This window comes from Hoplias malabaricus, chromosome 9, assembly GCF_029633855.1.
Source record: "Hoplias malabaricus isolate fHopMal1 chromosome 9, fHopMal1.hap1, whole genome shotgun sequence".
In the NCBI taxonomy this organism is placed as follows: domain Eukaryota; kingdom Metazoa; phylum Chordata; class Actinopteri; order Characiformes; family Erythrinidae; genus Hoplias; species Hoplias malabaricus.
In genome coordinates, this window is record NC_089808.1 from 11,831,404 (window position 1) to 11,853,048 (window position 21,645).

The 21,645-nt window shown below is 38.1% G+C and overlaps 1 protein-coding gene across 4 annotated transcripts in view; it reads left to right on the forward strand.

Moving 5' to 3' along the window:
- dnajb6b (DnaJ heat shock protein family (Hsp40) member B6b) overlaps positions 1-9,402 on the forward strand; it is a 77,470-nt gene extending 68,068 nt beyond the window's left edge. For all 4 annotated transcript variants that reach the window (XM_066680364.1, XM_066680365.1, XM_066680363.1 and 1 more), the window contains 2 exons: positions 5,599-5,739; positions 8,922-9,402. In XM_066680364.1, the coding sequence (XP_066536461.1) occupies positions 5,599-5,739; positions 8,922-9,022 (242 nt within the window). In that variant the 3' untranslated portion in view covers positions 9,023-9,402. The remainder of the gene's footprint in view (positions 1-5,598; positions 5,740-8,921) is intronic.
- Positions 9,403-21,645: the final 12,243 nt, after the last annotated feature.

Genomic DNA, 21,645 nt, shown 5'->3' on the forward strand with positions numbered 1-21,645 from the left:
CAACCTCCTCACAGACAGTCACTCGGTATTTATGTTTATTTATTTATTTTTAAACATTTTCAAATTTCCAAAGAATCATACATGTACCGAAGAAAATAAATGAAAGAGGGGAGAGAAATCAAATTAAAATAAATTTCTCTGGGCAATTTTGTCTGGGCAACATTGGCCAACCTACTATTCTTCCAGCTGAGGATTAAATTTCTGGCTCATGAAACATTGTTGGTGGAAACATGCAGAACGGATCCAAAATAGGTTAGTGAATAGGAACCAAGCGGCTTCCACATTGGTGGAAATGGGCTAATCATGAATGCACGTGTGGTTGACACAGCTTCTCAAGTTCAGACACATCAGTATATGTTTTGTAGCACTGCCCAACTAGATTCTTTTGTCAGCTACCAATCCAAGGAATGTGTCATTTTACAGGCTGCCATTTTGAGTCTGATAAAACCAAATATAATCACAGCTGTAGCTTGGACATTTTACAAATGTCTAGTTTGTGCTGGATGTCTGCATTTTGTTGTGATTGACAAGTCTCCTTGGCCAATCAGAGCTCTGCAAGCTTAACACTTCATGGTTTTGTCCCTTCTCTGTTTGCTTAGAAACACAAGTCAGCAGGTATTAATTATAATAATCATACACAAGATTCATTCATTCATTATCTGTAACCGCTTATCCAGTTCAGGGTCACGGTGGGTCCAGAGCCTACCTGGAATCATTGGGCACAAGGCAGGAATACACCCTGGAGGGGGCGCCAGTCCTTCACAGGGCAACACAGACACACACATTCACTAACACTGACACTTTTTTTGAGTCGCCAATCCACCTACCAACGTGTGTTTTTGGACTGTGGGAGGAAACCGGAGCACCCAGAGGAAACCCACACGGACATGGGGAGAACACACGGGGAGCTGTGTGACTGCGACACAACCTGCTGCACCACCGTGCTGCCCCATACACAAGATAAGATGTAAAATATCCTATACCAATCCATTAGAGCTTCACATATGGCCCACCCCACTCTCTTCCTACAAGCAGCCACATAATTTCTAATGTTCCAATCCTACAGATACACCCTAAGGTTGTACCCTAAAGGAGTACACAGTTGCAGGGACCAAACTTGCCTAATGTAAAATAAAAACTCTGAGCAGAATTGTGTAGGTACCATGCAGAGGAAAACCACAGTATATTTTTACTAAGAATGTTTATTTTATACATTTTGGTTTGGATGATGACCCCAAGTGCACACATTCTCATTATATTAAGGTTATCTGACTGAAACCTATGTGAATGTCAACCTCATTTATTATTATTATTATTATTATTATTATTATTATTTTCTTTTGAGATATACAGACACAGATATGTAAACCTGTCCTTAGCTAACAGGTGGAATTGGCAGTGACTAAGATAAATAAATAAATAGAGCCAGCAAATCTAAATAATTTCCGTCCGATTTCAAATCTTCCATTTTTTTCTAAAATCCTTGAGCGTGTCGTAGCCACCCAGCTGACAACATATCTAGAATCCAATAACCTCCTCGACTCATTTCAGTCTGGTTTTCGCCCTCACCATAGTACTGAAACTGCCTTGGTCAAAGTTATCAATGATCTGCTGGTGGCTGCAGATAGGGGAGCTCTAAGTATTCTGGTCCTCCTTGACTTAAGTTCTGCCTTTGACACAGTAAATCATGCCATCCTCCTTTCAAGACTGCGTGAGCTGGGTGTCACTGGTTCTGCCCTTGACTGGTTTATATCTTACCTTACAGATCGAAAACAATTTGTCACACTTTCTGGACATAGTTCAACCATTTCATCCATCTCACAAGGGGTCCCACAAAGCTCTGTCCTTGGCCCATTACTGTTTATTGTCTATGTACTTCCCCTCGGCCACATTATCCTTTCAATCTTGATTTTCACTGTTACGCTGATGACACAGATTTACCTCCAGACCAATTCTTTCAGCAACACACCACTCTCCAAATTGGAACTATGTCTGTCAAAAATCAGGCACTGGATGACACAAAATTCACTGATGCTTAATAGTAATAAAATTGACCTAATCCTCATTGGCTCCAAATCTACCCTCAATAAAACTGGCTCCCTCACACTCTCAGTTGATGATGTCATCCTGTCCCCCTCCACTGTGATCCGAAATCTTGGTGTCACCCTTGACTCTTCACTCACTTTTCATTCCCATGTTAGTTCCATCATAAAAACCTCATTCTTCCACCTTCGCAACATTGCTAAAATCCGTCCTTCTCTTTCCCAGTCTGCCTCTGAACGCCTCATCCATGCATTCATCTCCAGCCGTCTTGACTATTGTAACTCTCTTCTTTCTGGCATTAGCTCCTCACTACTACATAAACTCCAAATGGTCCAGAACTCTGCTGCCCGTCTCCTCACCGACACCCGGTCCCACCACCACATCACCCCAGTTCTCCACAACCTCCACTGGCTTCCTGTTAAATATCGTATTCAGTTCAAAATCCTCCTTCTCACCTACAAAGCTCTCAATAACCAAGCTCCCTCTTACTTATCGGACCTTCTTCAACCATACACACCTAATCGCATTCTCAGATTTTCCTCAGCTGGTTTACTCACCATTCCCCCTTCTAAGCTGCGTAGTCTTGGAGATCGAGCCTTCTCCAGACATGCCCCCCGCCTCTGGAACTCCCTTCCTCCAGAAATTCAACAGTCAACATCTCTATCGCTATTTAAATCCAAACTTAAAACACACCTGTTTGCGGCTGCATTTAATCCCTCTGTTTCTGATTAGCCCTTGTTTGTTTTTACCCTTGTTCCTGTTTTGTATCATTCTATGTTATGTAGTGTTATGGATGTGATTGTCTTTATGTGTTCATCTGATTGTAACAGCGTCTTTGGGTTACTGAAAAGCGCTTTAAAAATTCCATTTATTATTATTATTATTATTATTATTAAATAAATAAATAAATAAAGAAAGAAAGAAAGAAAGAAAGGTTAAATATCTCTAAAAGTGTCAGAGATAATCTTTCCTTAAAATGATTATGAACATCATTGACATTCAAAATTCCAAAACATTTGTTTGTTCACTGGTCATTTTACAGGGTAAATTTTACATATTGAACCTAAATTATTTAAAGTGCCATATATTTCAGTGACAACATCTTAAACATCTTTCATCTTGAATTTAGCAGATGCACAGTAATCATACATAAAATATACACAGGGGTGTGTTCTCCCATTCTGAGGCCCCCTTCACACAAACAGATTTTCCTACCAATGTTTGTGAAAATATCCCCGTCCAAATACATTTCGGTGTCATTGTTATGCCAGTCCAGTAGGGGGCCATAGTACCTCTTTAAGTGAGACATAAACACAATCACAAATGACTCCATACTCCTTATTTAATGCACTAAGCAAATTAAATTACTGAATCTAAATCAGGAAATTACTGAATCAAATTCTTAATAGTGCATTATATATTTCTAAATCAACATTATTTATATTTATTAATATGTGGGAATCTAAAATCTAGTGATATCTGAAAGTATACATTTTAGTTTAGTTTAGTTTAGTTTGGGTAATTCACTACAGAAGGAGTGAATTTCAGCCAGAGACAGGCACGCTGTGTGACGTAAGTATTTCCGAAAAGCAAACTCTGACAACAGCGTTTTCAAAAGTCTCCACCTTGGAGAGCGTTTTCGAAAACCTTTTTCCTGTGACCTAAAAGACCGTTTTCTTGTGAACGGAAGTCCAAAACACAGACAACAATGTTTTAAAATATACTTATCCTTGTGAACGGTATCTGAAGTCAGCAAACATATGAGCAGGGGGCATCAAAACATTTTTTTATTACGTAATGTTTTGATGCGGTGCGCTCTTTCTCTCTCAGTGCAGTGCATTATGGGTGTTTGCCTCTGCCTTCACGCCGGGGGCTTGAGGATCCTTCTGACATCAAGGGATTTGTTAAACGCTCTGCTATTAAACATACTCTGTTTTTTCACATCTTATTTTTTTCTGCCTGTGTGTATGTGGGGAAGAGTGGAGGGGAGAGAAAAAAAGAAGGTCCGGAGAAGTAGCATCTGTCCCCTTTCTCTCTGGCACTCTCCTCTTTAATTACACAGCACAATAGCGGCGAGATACGGGCGTAATCTGGACGCATAATCACGGTCTGCTCTGTCGCCGAGCCCCCCACTCCGCACGCTAATTCAATATAAATGTAAATTACTGCGCGGGAAGAATAAAGAAATCTCAATCTGTTTACATGTCTAATCACAATGAAAGCGTGCCGCATGAAATATGAATGGGAGATGGATCGAGATTATTTTATACAGGCCTGAGGGGTAGAGGGGGAGGGGAAGGGAGGGGAGACCACAAGTGCCTTAGGCTGTGTTTGAACTTTCCTTATGCTTCTGCCTTTTGTGTGTTTGTGTGTGTTTGTGTGTGTGTGTGTGTGTGTGTGGATAATATGTCTAATTGTCCTTGTGCTGTGATGTTGTGGAGGATAGAGCAGCCCTTATTTATAAGAAATGCCCTTACTGCAAGAGTCTACGTCCTAATTTGGAATTTATGTTCGCACTATGAGGAAACTTTACATGTACAAACACCAACTGTTGAACGGTGCCGTTGAACTTTTTATTTTGTTAAATGTACTATGGAAAACTAATGGGTTCATTTCTGATGTTGATAACTTCTAATTGTTGATAACTTTCTTAACAGCCACCCAAATAGAGTGGACAGGAGTGCTGAGAAAAAAACAAAAACAAACAAACAGTGTCATAATATTTTATAGTCCAATCCCAACGTCATAGATACAAATGACTTATTTGGCCAGCATAGGGACACTAGGGACACATAGGCATCCATTGTCATTAGGATGGTGTGGTTGGGGGGCTTCAAGAAGGTCTAAGTTGTAGGTCTGTGGTTGTTATCAAAAGAAATTACATTTTACACAATTTACAATTCAAAAAAGAGTACATGTCCAGGAAAAAAGGACATATGGTCACCCTCATTATGGTATATCCTTAGCTAACTCCTATATTAATATAACAGTAGCTATCAGACAATAAATATTATAAATAAACAAATATAAATGAAAACGTTAAATGTTTTATCTTGTTGCTTCATGTATTAGCTCATATTAAGACTCATCCTTGCACCATACTACAATAAAATACAACATATTTATTCTTTATAATATTTGTGTAGTATATATAAACATATATATATATATATAGATAGATAGAGAGAGAGAGAAAGTGGAGAGTGATAAGAAGTGTAGTGACTGTTCTTCCAGTAAAACACCTAACTAGGTCTGATTATGGAGGCGAGAGCCTGCAGGCTTTGGAAAATGATATTAACCAACAATATCACTATTTGGAAGCACCTGCTTTTTACAATCCAATCAAATCTCAGTGGATATAATCATGTCCCACCCATATTCCTCCCTGCTGTTTTATATGAAATTCCTTCACATTAAGACTATAACATGCTTTCAGATGTTCACTGTAAGATTAAGTGTTATAGCAATTGAATGATTCTGGATTTAGGTTTCAAGGCTTTCCTGTATGTCATTTCATTTTTGTTGTGGTTTGTTAATGAGATTTTCTGTCTTCAGCTCATCCTGATGGTGAGGATGAAGATCAGAGCTGGTACAGGCCGAGTGCTCTGACTGGACCTGCCTCTCATGGTCGTTATCTACGAAACACAGAGGAGGAGCCAGGGGAGAGAGGCCTGCAGAACCTTGCCTTCTCCAGAGGTGTGTACCCACAAAACAAGCTTCTATTGCTTGGGTGGACAGATTAATGCTATATGATCTCAGGAAGCTACAAATCATTATTATAATATATGGTATTTTAGTTCATATGTTAATTATATTAATATAATATAGTTTATTCTAGTGCAGTTTTAAGCACCCATTATAATGAGTGAACTGTTGAAACGAGTTGTACCTATATATGTGTGTAATCTCCATGGAAAAGCACTGGCCAAATTGAACGGGACACTCTGGAGCAGCTGCATATACAACCACTCCCAATGCCAAATGTCTGCTAGATAGGCATGATGTCCCCTAGCATTAGGCTGTGGGGCAGTGTAACTGCATTCTCTGGAGTGATGGTGCCTCAGCACTTTTGTAATGTTTATGTAAAAGATTGCCATCAAATCCTCACAGCACTTTTCCAAAAGAGCAAACACTAAGAAATGTTATTGTTGCAAAGAGGAACAAACCACCTATAAATGCACTCTTAAAAAAGATGGACCTTTATTAAAGCAAATGGTTCTATATAGAACCCTGAACACTTGAAGAAACTTTTGCATGATTAAATGGTTCTTTACATTGTGGAGGGGCTCTTCAGATTGATGGAGAATGTGCTATAGATGGTTCTATATGGCACCAAAAAGTATTCTTCAATAATTACCATGTCAAGCTTGTTACAACAGAAGAACCATTTTTGATGCAATATAGGACCCTTCTCTAAAATGTGCTATATAAAATCATCTATAGCACATCTTCCATCAATCTGAAGAACTTTGAATACATTTTTACTAATGAACCCATGTAGAACCATCATTTTTAAGCATGTACCTTGTTGAAACATGTGCCCATAAAAACCCAGGGTGTTAAAAATTAAAATGAAGTGTGTTTAAATGATATGTATTTAACCTCTTATAATGACAGATGCTGGAGAGCATAGCATTAATGTGGATATTTTGCCAAGAAAAATGAATCAGGAAAATGGCATCTATTCTGTTTTGGGGATAGTTATTTATTTATTTATTTATTTAATTGGGGTCAGGGAGGAGGGTCTCGGTGGATGTGTGTTGACCTTGTGTTTAAGCGTCATGACACTCATACATATGTTAACTAGGCATAAGGTCTGCTTTAGGAGCATATCGTTTGAAAAGCTATGCAAGCGGTGCATGAAGTCTGCTTTGTCCCAGAGGGGCAGCCAAAGAATATTTGCAGTAAGCCGAAAATATAAACCACAAAGGTCTGCTAGCAATTTGTTAGCCTTGGATTTTTGACACTGCCAGTTTGGGCATATGTGTGTATATTTTAAATTCTCCAAATACATGAAGTCCACTGTAAAGATGTCTTTTGACACCAGTGGTGTGTAACTATTCCTGTCTGGGGACCACTTCCTATCATTCTTTAATAGTTTGTTACCTCTACTAAAAAACTACTAACAAGCAGTGTCCCCTTCATATTCACAGATGTTCTAATTTGATCTGCTGCATAAAATCATATGCTTGATGTTAAGAGGATATCATAAATTGTAAAATGTTTTTTGGGCTCTATAAAGTTTTTTCCTTTCCACTTTATGTTAAAGATGAAGTCCATAATTTTTTATTTCATTAAAAAAAAATAATAATAATAATATAAAATAATATTGTAAATTGTATTTTATTAGATATTAAAAACACCCAAAACAGTATTCAATAGGAATAAAAAGGAATACAAATTTAGTAAATTTATAGAATAATGAAAATACATCAATTCATTAAATAAATAAAATAATGAATAACATTTAAAAAATAATGTAAGATTAATTATAATATGAAAAAAGCTAAAAATAAAAATCAAACATCAGGCTCACACATAAGCAAATATGAAAATATGATATTTAAGACTTGCTTTTTTAAGACTGAAATGGCTACAGATGAAAAGCAGACAATTCAGCTTAGATATTCCACTACTTTGGGCCAGCAACACTAAATGCCCTGTCACCAACAGTACACAGCTGGAAAATTATAAAATACATACTCCAATCAGTTAAAATATTAAAATGACCTCACTGGTTCCACATTTTTGTCCATTTTCTCAATGCCACCTATTATAAAGCCATGACAGTGAGGTGTTTAAAAACTCCAGCAGGAACAGCTGTGTCTGATCCACTCATACCAGCACAACACACACTAACACACCACCACTGCAGCGCTGAGAATGATCCACCACCCAAATCAAACCTGCTCTGTGGAGGTCCTGACCTTTGAAAAATAGGGTGAAGAGGGGGGGGGAAACCGAGCAACAGATGGATTTCAGTCTGCAATTTTTGAAATAAGGAAATGGTCATAATGTTATGGTTGATCAGTGTATATTCCGACCAAATAGGGTTTAAACTATTTACTATTAGTAGAGTAGATGAAATTTAGCTCTAAGGTGCATGCATTGTGGACACAGATTTTTAAATACGCACAAACAGCTTGTACATTCATCATAGAAGCACAAATAAATAATTAAATGAAAACAGATATAAACTGAAAAGGTCCAATGCCAGGTGGGGGAGAAAATAAATACAAGTGTAAAGAACTGAAATCTAACAGAGCATTTGCAATCAGAAAGTAGTTTATTAACCTTAAGGTGGTCAACACACAATAGCACAGAGTTATATGTGTATGTGGACAAAGAAGATGTTTTCACAGAGAGTTTATAAAGATAATCACAAGTTTCTGCAAGCTTAGTTTCCTTAGAGACATCCCAGTTTGATATGCAAGATGAGGGACAAAATGTTTTGTTCTGATAAAGCACTGACCTCGAACTGACATACACTTAGTTTCTGAGTTCTGTTGACGATTAGAAATGAATATACAGACATTACACCAAGGTGTAAGAAGAAACTGTTTTCTAGAGTGATGGAGCACCATCCAATACCTTGGATTTTAGATGGAGTGGTGACTCTGATCCTCACTAATGTTTAGCTGGTGGAATGTTATGAGATCCTCACAGCAATGTTCCAGAATCTAGTGTAAATTATAAGTTGTTACTACAACAAACAAGTAGAAACTACCTATTAACACCAAAGAAAGTTTGGATGAGCAGGTTTCCACAAAATATGAACCTATTGAAATAGCACTTGGCCATGCGTGAGTAAATATAACCCACCTCCTCTGCATTCAAGGAGACAATGATGTAAATGGTGGCTTTATGTTTATGCATAGGTCTCTTTGACAACAGAAGAAAGAAGCACTGGCTGAAGGAGGCGGATTCCAAAAAGAAACGAACTCCACGTCTGGCTCCTCGCATCGGAGCCTGGTTCTGAGGAACTCTCACGCCTCAGCACTTTTTATGGAGTAAAGAATATGCACGACTCAGCACCTTTATGTTAGACTATGTCAGAAGAGCTGTGGAGTTTAACCCCCCCCCCCCCCCCCCACACACACACATGTATCTCCTTTACATATTCTTCTACTCATATATAACATGACCCTCATATCAGTATTGTATGGAACTGTTGTTTCTTTTGGGCCGCAGAAACCCTCAAATTACAGTAAAACCAAGTAGAAAATAATTTATCTGGTTATTTACAGGGTTAATTTCATGATTTAATTAAATTAAGGCTGGCTTATTAATAGATACATTAATACATGACAGCCTACTTAGTAGAACCATATTAATTGTAAGCAAGCTTCCAAATGGGATATAAATGTACAGTAATCTATATATATTTCTGAAAATTTTAAACACATTTATGAATCAGTATATTTAAAGCATGAAATAAATTGTGACTCTGGTTCCTTGTAAATCTTTATCAGTTACATTTTCTGTCCGTTTAAGGCTTAATACTAAAATAGAAATCTGAGTTTGTTTTTCACATTTTTTAAACTGGTATAGTTAAAAAAGTAAGATTTGATTAATTTTTCCAATTTTCAGATTTTTTATTTCTGCTCCTCATAATGTGAATTTCAGGACAATGAAAAGCTTGCTCTTTATTATATTTTCTTTTTTTTTTTCATTTCTAAATAATGAATTGTAATGAATGTAGGACTGTACAGAGTGGGGAAGACATGCTGTACACTGTTAAACATAAAGGTGCTACAAAAGGTTCTTTGAGCGATGCTATAGAATAATCACTTTTGGTTCCATAAAGAACTATGTTTGCAAATTTGTATAAATAGGTAAAGAACCTTAAGGATCAAGTGATGGATTTTTAAACATTTAAAAGGTTCTTCACATGCACACATCTCTTAAACAAACCTCCTTCTAAATGGAACCAAATGCGGTTCTTCTGTGTCATCGCGCAAATAATCCTTTATAGCACCTTGATATTTAAGAGTGTTCCACTTTGCACATAAGCCCTACACTGCGGAACTCCTGAAGGGACATGGTGAGAATTTCTTTTTAGGGAAAAATCTCACGAGCACCACTTAGCATGTCATGAGCACCACTTAGTATGTCGTGAGCATGATTTAGTAAGTCATGAGCACCACCATGACTTACTAAGTGGTGCTCACGACTTACTAAGTGGTGCTCACGACTTACTAAGTGGTGCTCACGACTTACTAAGTGTTGCTCACGACTTACTAAGTGTTGCTCACGACATACTAAGTGGTGCTCACAACATACTAAGTGATGCTCATGAGATTTTTCCCTAAAATGAAATTCTCACCATGTCCCTTCAGGGCCTCTGTACTAAACATATCATTGGTATCCATTTACAAAATTGATTGTTGTCAATATTTAATTTACTACATCATTTGAACACAACAGCTGTCCTTTACATGGTGTGAAAATGTCATGATGAATGTACAAATAGAAATGCTCCAAAGGTACTTGGAATAAATATGCAATATGCAAACCCACAAATTCCACTAAACAGGGAATAATGTCTTTGTATATCTTAATTGCCAACATTATACAAAGACACGTGGAACAGCAGTGTCATCATTTATACAGCAACTGTGGTCACACAAAGGCTTCTCTGTGCATGACTATATTGCAGTTTACTGTATAACATTTTTCCTTTGGAAAAGTGCACATGTGATAAATCCCAAAGAACTGGACTCTAAACTGTATTTAGACTTTAGATAATTTACTTTGAGTTTTATATACCTGACTGGTTAAAATATAACTGACTGGTCGAAATACAGTGTTATACCCTTAAACAGGAGATCAAATTCACAGCTGCCCTGTTATTAAAACTTAAACTGTTATTATCTATATACATAAATATGTGTACTGTGTAAATGTTGGCACTGCTACTCAGTGTCTAATACCTTCATTTGATGAGTATGAAAAGTTATTCACTGTTTAGCCCATTTCTATTTTGTTTTTAGCCTCAAATGGTCAGAAAATTTAACTCATAAACCTTACATGGAGGGGCGCCATGGTGGCGCAGCAGGTAGTGGGTTTAAATCCTGTTCCGAGTGACTGTCTATGAGGAATTTGGGGGTTTTTTCTCCCTGTTTCCATGTGGGTTTCCTCCAGGTGCTCTGCTTTCCTCCCACAGTCCAAAAATACATGTTGGTAGGTGGATTGGCGACTCAAAAGTGTCTGTGTTGCCCTGTGAAGGACTGGCGCCCCCTTCAGAGTGTATTCCCCCCTTGCACCCAATGATTCCAGGTAGGCGCCGAACCCACCGCGACCCTGAAATGGATAAGTGGTTATGAATGAATGGACCTTACCTGGACCTCTCTGGGGAAGTGCTCAATGCCAAGCGTCAGTTACAGGCAGAGGCGATTGCTCTAAGACTGCAAGGGAAGCTCAGCTTCCCCTAAAATGTCAAAAAATAAGTGATCAAATATATACTGTTGAGTGTACATGTCATTGAATAAATATGCACTACAACGCGATTAACTTTTGTTCAGAATCAGCTTCTTATCACTGGTAAAGATGCGACTTTCCTCTCAATCATTCCTGCAGCTTCACAGTGATTTAAACAGAGTTCAATAGTGAAACAACGAAGTGCAGCGAAACGAGACGAGTCATTGGATAAATGCTGGGCTTTGTCCCGCCCATCAGATGCTTAGCGTCTCTGGGGTCTATGGAACAGTGGGCTGGCCTCGGCTGGCCCGGACGCTCAGCTTCTGCATGATGATTGGATGATCTGTCTGAGGCTGAATCCCTTTTTGATTGACAGCGAAATGAGCGAATCAGCGATCATTTGGTGTAGAGATCTGTTGGAGCATTACATTTTCATTCTGTTCTGAGCTTCCCCTCCTTGAAAGACCAGCATCCGCCACTGGTTACAGGGATATAACTCTCTCCAGCATTACGTTGTGGAGCAATCAATTTACATTCTCTGACAAGGGGTGGGCATCCTATATGTTTGGGATGAGTTAGAGTAGTATTTGTCATGCAGAACTAATCATCCATATATATATATATATATATATATATATATATATATATAAAGAGAGAGAGAGAGAGAGAGAGATGTGGGGAGCGATGAGTCGGAGTCTGAATGGCAATGAAATAAAAGATAAGGAAAAGGAAAAAAGACACTGAATTATTTATCTGCCAGAATAAGAGAACAAGTTGTCACAGCTCTGTCTTTAGAAACCAGCTTAAGCATTGTGTCAATATTTAAAGTGGGACTGCACAGCAGGACATTTCAGATCTCAGAGCCTAGCTCTCACTAAACCAGGCACATATTACTGACAGAGCAGATGACAGACAAAAGAAAAAAATATATCTATTTTGTTTGTTTCTCTTTTGTCTTGATTTTTTTTGTACAAAATAAAAAAAATGCATGCACATGCAGATGAGCAGGTTTTTGGACCTAATAAAAAAGCAGGGAGGAATTTTGTTGCCACACTGCTACACTGCTGCAGTGTTTGGGGGCCTGGGTTTGACCCTCACCTTGGATCACTGTCTGTTAGTATTATGGTGTGTTCTCCTTGTGTCTGGGTTTGTTCAGGATGCACCAGTTTGCCCACAGGTGTGAGTGTGTAAGGTACAGGGTGGGCTTGATGATTTAAGATGGACTCTGAGATGCGGCACGCTCTAGGGTGTATTCCTGCCTTACAACTAATGACCTTGAATACTATGGTGCAATAACATTAAAATCATGGTCACAAGTTTGTAAATATGGTTCCCATTGCACCCTTATGTTTTTCAGGGCTGTGTGCCATGTAAATTCTTCAAAATGACATGAAGAAATATAACTTCATGTTAACATCCTGATCCTTTATCCTCATCATTTATACAGCAACTGTGGTCACACAAAGGCTTCTCTGTGCATGACTATATTGCAGTTTACTGTATAACATTTTTCCTTTGGAAAAGTGCACATGTGATAAATCCCAAAGAACTGGACTCTAAACTGTATTTAGACATAATTTACTTTGAGTTTTATATACCTGACTGGTTAAAATATAACTGACTGGTCGAAATACAGTGTTATACCCTTAAACAGGAGATCAAATTCACAGCTGCACTGTCTCCCCACTCTGTAGGGTGTATTCCTGTCTTACAACTAATGACCTTGAATACTATGGCGCTATAACATTTAAATCATGGCCACAAGTTTGTAAATATGGTTCCCATTGCACCCTTACGTTCTTCAGGGCTGTGTGCGATGTAAATTCTTCAAAATGACATGAAGAAATATAGCTTCATGTTGACATCCTGATCCTTTAAAGCCTCCATTTTAGAATTAAGAACAAGATTCATTTCAACATTGCTTTAAAACAACGTGTGTGAACAAGTTTTGATATGCAAAACAGTTTAGGTTGCTTTCATTTTTTTTGTTTCTGATGTCACAACAGGAACGGTGGGCTTTTTACACACCACCTTCATCAGCACACTGATTTCTCTGTACAACTGTGTGTTACACACCACTAACAATGACCAGTTTTACTGACATATCAGAAAAACTGACCCAGCTCTTACACATCTAGAGCTCTCTGAATGCTTTTGGCTTTTATACATATACTTTTGGGATAATTTTGGCTTATATTTGTCTGTTTATGAATAGATTAATATTAATGGTGTTATTCTTGTGTTTGAGAAAAGATGAAAGATTTTTTTTTAAAATATACCAATAAATGTTTAGAAACTTCTGAATGTTTCTGTTTCTAACTTTGACCTCTTACTTATTCTCACAAACACAGATTGTAATATACTGGTAAAATTCACAGGAATTCCTTCTTTTCCATACTGACTTGCCTGGTTGTTCCATTTTTGTGGATATATAAGTGCATAGATAGATAAAAACATATGTGTTTACTTTCATACAGTTAGTGGTTTCCTGGATTTGGAGTCAGTTCCATATTATGTAATCTGCAACACCAGAAATAAGTCAGTATTACCCACCTATGAAGAAGAAATAGAGCAACAACATCACCTCTTTTCATGTTTTTTAACATTTCGTAATGTTTCCACAATCTAAAGAACTATTGATGCTCCAGGGCTGAGTACAAACACCAGAGCTTTTTTGCAGAGTGAAGAGCTAGCAAATGGAGAAGGAACATTCTCAGAATTTTATAAAAATTTATTCTTGATTAAAATTACTTTAAAAAGGCTTTAACAAGGCTTTAACAAGGCTTTAGGATACTGAAATGAATAAGTGAATTATATATAAACAAAGGAACGAATAAAGGAAATCAACAACACAGGAAAGGAAAAATAGACTCTATAATGGGCCTTCCAGCCCTTAAATAATAATAATAATAATAATAACAATAATAATAAAATAAAATATAAAAATACATATATAATAACAACAGGACTTGTTTTTCCTGAGTGCTCAGAAGTTCCCAAGCTTTTATTTTTTTTGGATTCTTCTCCCAAATTCTTCTTTGCCTTCTGTCCTAATTAAAGTGGAAAAAGAAAACATTACCTTCCCACCGAACTAAACCCAAAACCCCCAAATCAGGCCCAATATCCCAGAATGCAGCACTGAAGCAGGCAAGATTTCCATGCATCTGAAATGTGCATTTATTTGTGAGTGTGTGTGTGTGTGAGAGAGAGAGAGACAGAGAGAGAGATAGAGAGAATAGGGGGTTTAAACATATTGTATTATTCATTGGGACGTATGTGTGCATGACCTGCAGAGTAATTTGGGCTTGTGTTGCTTGGCTGAAGTCTCAGAGGGTTTAATTAGCCACCAGAGCATCTACAGAGCTGCAAACTCACTCACCTCTTCTCCATCACTTTCAGTTTACAAACCGTCTCAGCTCACACCCTGACGAAGGAATGAAACTTTCACTTTTCATGAAGGAAGAGTAAGAAATAATTTTGGACACCTTCAATGTTCCTGTACTTGGATTTCCTCTTAAGGGCTTCAGAAGAACAGAAGAAATCCCTTAATGCCAGTCCCAACATTATATAGTGGATATAATAGTTATATGGGCAGTGGTTAAAACCTTTCCCTACAATATGAAACAGTACTTTAAGAACACAAAGATATCTACTGCCAATCTGCAGTGATATCAGAGCTTCTGGACTTTAACATATTTAAATTTAGGGCATAATACCTTCAAAACCATTCCATAATCACATATAATCACTCACTACTAACCCTCTGTGATTTGAAGTTGAATTCATCTGCTTATTCTGTGGCTTTTAGTTCAAAACACCCTTTTCCACCTTAAATGCTGCGGTAGCCTCAGGCACAAGAATGTAATTGCTCACAAATTTTACATTTAAAGGGGGCATCTTCGATGGTGGGAAGCACTGTTCTCACTGGTTTTGGTTATGTTCAGGAACTCAGCGTCTTTAGGGTGGAATTGAATGTTTGAGGGAAATAAACGACTGTAGTTTATACATGACTGAAGTTTAATTTGTGGGTAAGATTTTATGTTTTGTTTTGCAGCACTTTTGGTAAGTCATCTTCAGAATTAGGAAAGTAATCCAAAACAGCAACAATAAGTCAATATTACCCACATATGCAGTGGTTTGTGTTTTTGGAGTTCTCTCCATTGTCTAAAAAACTTCAGATGCTTTTGTTCTGCCATGTGTAGGGAGAGAGAAATCCTAGCATACTGGACCTAGACACTTTGGTTAATGAGCCATTTATCGACACCGGGGTTTCAAAAGCACTTTAGACCGAATTAGAACACATAAACAGACTGGAGAGCAGCAAATAGGGAGGAAACATCCTCAGAATTTAATAAAGAGTGTTTTTTTTTGTTTTTTTTTAAATCTTGAAATCTTGACACGTTTTTGCCTGACATTTGTGCAAAGAATCCTTGTATTAAAACTGGAATAATGGACATATTAATAAATGTGTGCATCACATTTTGCTTTGGAGGACAGAAAAAGCTGCTTGAAGTTACACAATGATAAGAAGTTGAAAAAATCCTGCTGAATACCAAATGTCTCACTACATGCTTTGTAGTGCACAGTGTAGGCCATAAAACAGTTTCTGCACTCACGTAGTGGATTGTATGTCGAATTATAAAACTGTTTCTGATCGGCCATAAGCTTTCCTGTCTAACAAGTGCCTGGTCTATGTGTGGTATAGGGTAATAATCAGTAATCATTGTGCCAGAATAGGAATGTGTCCCTGCCCTTTCTCTCACTGAGGAAATGTACTTGGTACAATGTGCAGCAGATCATAATATATCAAAAAAAAAAAAAAAAAAAAAAAAAAAATATATATATATATATATATATATATATATATAGATGTTAAACAACATATAACTAATTAGACTTTCTCAGAACAAACCATTTCTGTTTTCAAATTATTAGAATAAACAACAAACTATAATTATTTGTGTGATGTCTTTATCAGCCTCATTTAATGTAGACTTTACATGACATAAAATTCATTCATTCATTATCTGTAACCACTTTTCCAGTTCAGGGTTGCGGTGGGTCTGGAGCCTACCCAGAATCACTGGGTGCAAGGCAGTGCTTCACAGGGCGACACACACATTCACTCACACACTTTTGAGTTACCAATCTACCTGCCAAGGTGTGTTTTTGGACAGTGAGGGGAAATCGGAGCACCCACTGGAAACCCACACGGACACAGAGAGAACACACCAAACTCCTCACACACAGTCACCCGGAGCGGGACTTGAACCCACAACCTCCAGGTCCCCCTGTTTGATTGTGACACTACCACTGAAATAATATTTTCCTCTATAAATTTCAGTATATCTCCTTACAGTCATTTCTACACCAGGTGTGAAAAGTGGCTGGAAGATTTTTGAATATTACATTTTCAAAATATATACATTTTCTGAAGAAATCACAACACTCAAAATGCCTTAACAAGTGTTAAAAGGTTATGTAAAAAGAAAAAGTGGTTTAAAACAATTCATAACATTTCATTAAAACATTTGATGCATTTCTGATAAATGTTTTGCAGTATGGCATTTTCATTCTTAGCACTCATTAGTAATGTTATGCTATAAGAGTGTGCATACTCATGCAGTACATCCATTTGAAAGATTTCAATAAGATAAACTGATGGTGGTAAAAACTGAAATCAGTTGTCATTGCCTTGCAAGAATGCTCTTTGCTTTTTTTAATTATGCTATATTCAATTTTTATTAAAATGTTTAAACATACAGTGTGATCACCCCTGTGTCTATAAGCTCATATATACTGTGTAACCACAGCTCAAAACATTTTCCATGAAGTCTACATATACTCATATACACAGTTCCTCCTGCCCTCAGAACAATACTACACTATACAGCAGCTACATTCCTCCTGCCCTTAGAGCAGTACCCCACTATACACTAGCTACAGTCTCCCTGGCCTCAGAGCAGAAATACAATATGAAGTAGCTACAGTCCTCCTGCCCTCAGTGCAGTACAACACTATAGCTACATCCCTCCTGCCCTCTGAGAAATACTACACTATAGCTACATTCATCCTGCCTTTAGAGCAGTAATACAATATAGAGTAGCTACATTCCTCCTGCCCTTAGAGCAGTATTACACTATACAGTACCTACACTCTTTCTGCCCTTAGAGCAGTATCTCACTATACACTAGCTACATTCCCCCTGCCCTCAGAGCTGTAATAAAATATGAAGTAGCTATAGTCCTCTTGCTCTAAGAGCAGTACTACACTATAGCTTCATCCCTCCTGCCCTCTTAGAAGTACTACACTATAGCTACATTCATCCTGCTCTTAGTGCAGTACAACACTATAGCTACATTCCTCCTGCCCTTAGAGCTAAGTCTCTTTCCAAGTGGCAGGTGAGAGAATCCCAGTGCTCACAGAAAAAATCAATCAGAAGCCTGGGCAGAGAATATTCAGTTGACCTTTCAGACAGACACATGGTGGCTTCAACGAAAAGAGGGCTTCAAGCAGATAGAGCTACCCTCCCAGTAAATAAAAAGTGTGGTGCTGCCAGTCTACACTGTATCACTGTGTTATGTGGCCACTGAAGATGTCCGGAATAACAGCAACAAGCTTTAGCGGTAGCATCACACTAACATTACACAGTACATTGTTGCTTTAAGATGAGCATTAAGCAGTAAAATGGTTATTAAAAGAATTGTTAAGTATTATACACCACAAACACAGCAGTCCTGCCCTAAGAGCAAAATTTCTCTCTATGCAAACGTCTAATAAGCAGCACCCCTCAACAAGACCCACAGTATGATATGAGCTAATGAGTTAAGTTAGTTAATTGGGATTGCTATGGTGCACAAAACTCAGTTAAGCTCAAATAATTCACTCCCAAATATAGAAGGATGACTAGCATGGGATTGCATATATACATGTAGCTAACGTATCTACCAGTCAACATTATGTGATATGTTGATATATATATATTATGTGATGTATACAATTAGCTAAACTTGCTACAGCTAACTAAGCTATCAAGTGCAAAATTTACTGGTTTCTCCAACAAATCAAGCTAGTATATATTGTTATATGCAGGGTGAGCCATTTATATGGATACACCTCAATAAAATGGGAATGGTTGGTGATATTAAATTCCTGTTTGTGGCACATTAGTATATGGGAGGGGGAAAACTTTTCAAGATGGGTGGTGACCATGGTGGCCATTTTGAAGTCGGCCATTTTGGATCCAACTTTTGTTTTTTCAATAGGAAGAGGGTCACGTGACACATCAAATTATTGGGAATTACACAAGGAAAACAATGGTGTGCTTCAATTCAATGTAACTTTATTCTTTCATGAGTTATTTACAAATTTCTCTTTGTTTACAGCCATTGACCTGTCACAGAGGTTAACAATTGAGGAGTGGATAGAAATTGTGTTGATGTCTGGTGAACGCAGTAACCGGGTCATTGCAGCAGATTTCAATGCAAGACACCCTACGAGACCACTAATCTCCCATGCTACAGTTAGCAAACTGCTTGCCAAGTTTCATGAAACTGGTTCAGTGTTGGATTTGCCAAAATGTGGACGCATGATCACTGTCATTAATGAAGAAACATCAGAAGAGCCCAGAGCGTAGCACTCGCCGCATGTCACTGGAGAGCGGCATTAGTCGAACATTCCTTCGGTGGATATTAGCTACTCACAAATGGCACCCTTACAAACTCCAGCTACTGCAGCATCTCAACGAGGATGACTCAGATCGGCACACTGAATTTGCAGAGTGGGCAAAACAAAAATTGGAACAGGACCCTCAGTTTACAGAGAAAATTTTGTTCAGTGATGAGGCAAACTTTTATGTGAATGGTGAATTTAACAAACAAAACCACCGCTATTGGTCTGACACTAACCCACATTGGATAGATCCCTCCAAGACTGTTGGAACAAAAAAAAAATGAGGGTATGGTGTGGTATATGGGGTACAAAGATAGTGGGGCTATTCTTCATCAATGGAAACCTCAAGGCCACTGAATATGCGAAATTGCCACATGATGATCTGTTTCCCTCTTTATGCACTGAAGCTGGCACGTTCCCTGAGTTTTTCCAGCAAGATTGTGCACCACCACATTATGGGTGTCAGGTCCGAGCATCCGTAGATGAACAGTTTCCTGGAAAGTGGATTGGTCTCCCAATCTGACCCCCTTACATTTTTATCTTTGGGGTCATCTGAAGGCAATTGTCTATGCTGTGAAGATACGAGGTGTGCAGCATTCTTGTGTTAGCATTTCTCCTGCAGTGTTGCTATCAGTGTGTGAAGAGTGGGAGAAGAGGGTTGCATTGACAATCCAACACAAAGGGCAGCACTTTGAACACATTTTATAAGTGGTCAGAAACTTGTAAATAACTCATGAAAGAATGAAGTTACGTTAAAGCACACCATTCCCAATAAGTTTGATTTGTCACCTGACCCTCTTCCCATTGAAAAAAAACAAAAGTTGGATGCAAAATGGCCGACTTCAAAATGGCCAGCATGGTCACCACCCATCTTGAAAAGTTTCCCCCCTCCCATATACTAATGTTTTGCCCCACCTCTACTAAAGTTTGTTTGGTTATTTCTCTGAAACAATCATTTTGTTTCTTTCTGCCCTCAGAACAATAAGGACAAAAAGTTTGTGTAACTAAAATGCCCAGGTGCTGTCCTTGGTGCCATACAGCAGCTATGACATATACAGATATATATATATATATATATATATATATATATATATGGTTTCTATAATATATTTGCACTTTACTATTGGCACATTGATATTATAGTCTACTCTCCCACTCCCCAAGCCCCCGCCCCCCCCCCCCCTTCATTCTATGTTTTATTGTATTGTATTGTATTATTGACATACATGTCTGTCAGTAAATCTGTGTATAAGGTGAGAGAGAACCAGCATTTCGATTCTCCTATGTCTCCTAGATATATAGTGGAATTGACAATAGAAATCCTTGAATCCTTATGGAAGAGGAGCTATTCTTTTTTGTCTTTTCTGTTTACGTGAGCAGATTTTTTAGTAAGAATAAATACTCAGCATCCTTCACTTACTGCCTTCCTTTTAACAACTGCCACATATCTTGGAAACAATAGAATCTTAAAATTCTCTTCCACATGGTTAAAACGACAGTGTAGTGGTTTTTATATGCTAGGGTAAGGCTTATCATGCTTAAGATATCATAGACAGCAAGGTTTCTGATGTCATCAAACTAAAGAACTAGCCCTGTCAGCTTGCAGGGTGTGACATTTTAGTTGCAGGTGATCAGTGAAGGTGTTACATCTAAAACAATTTTAGGGATTTTCTTGGTGAACAGAGAGGGGCATTTAGTGTCAATATAATGCAGTGAATGTTGTCAATATTTTTTAGAAATGAATTAATTTGTTGAATTTATATATATATATATATATATATATATATATATGTTTATATATTTGTTTATTTTATTTTTAATTGAGCAGCTCATTAACTAAGTTCAGTATAAAAATTAATTAAAGATTAGGGAACGAATAGGAGGCGGCACGGTGGCGCAGCAGGTAGTGTCGCAGTCACACAGCTCCAAGGGCCTGGAGGTTGTGGGTTCGATTCCCGCTCCGGGTGACTGTCTGTGAGGAGTTGGTTTGTTCTCCCTGTGTCCGCGTGGGTTTCCTCCGGGTGCTCCGGTTTCCTCCCACAGTCCAAAAACACACGTTGCAGGTGGATTGGCGACTCGAAAGTGTCCGTAGGTGTGAGTGAATGTGTGTGTGTCTGTGTTGCCCTGTGAAGGACTGGCGCCCCCTCCAGGGTGTATTCCCGCCTTGCGCCCAATGATTCCAGGTAGGCTCTGGACCCCCGCGACCCTAAATTGGATAAGCGGTTACAGATAATGGATGGATGGATGGAACGAATAGGAGCCAACTCTACCACTGAGGTTGTGGAATATATTTTATTAATAATATTATTACAAGTCTTGGTCTGTTGCAAGAAAGTGAAACTTGCTGCAATTGGAGCTCTACTGTCCAGAACCCATTAGATCTATCTTATCTTTCCAAAATTCAACACACATTATTGATTACATTAAAACTGTAGTCTTAATTCATTTACCCCCACTGCAGAAAGTGACCAATATCACGGCTCTGGACTTGTTATGTTGCAATGACCAATG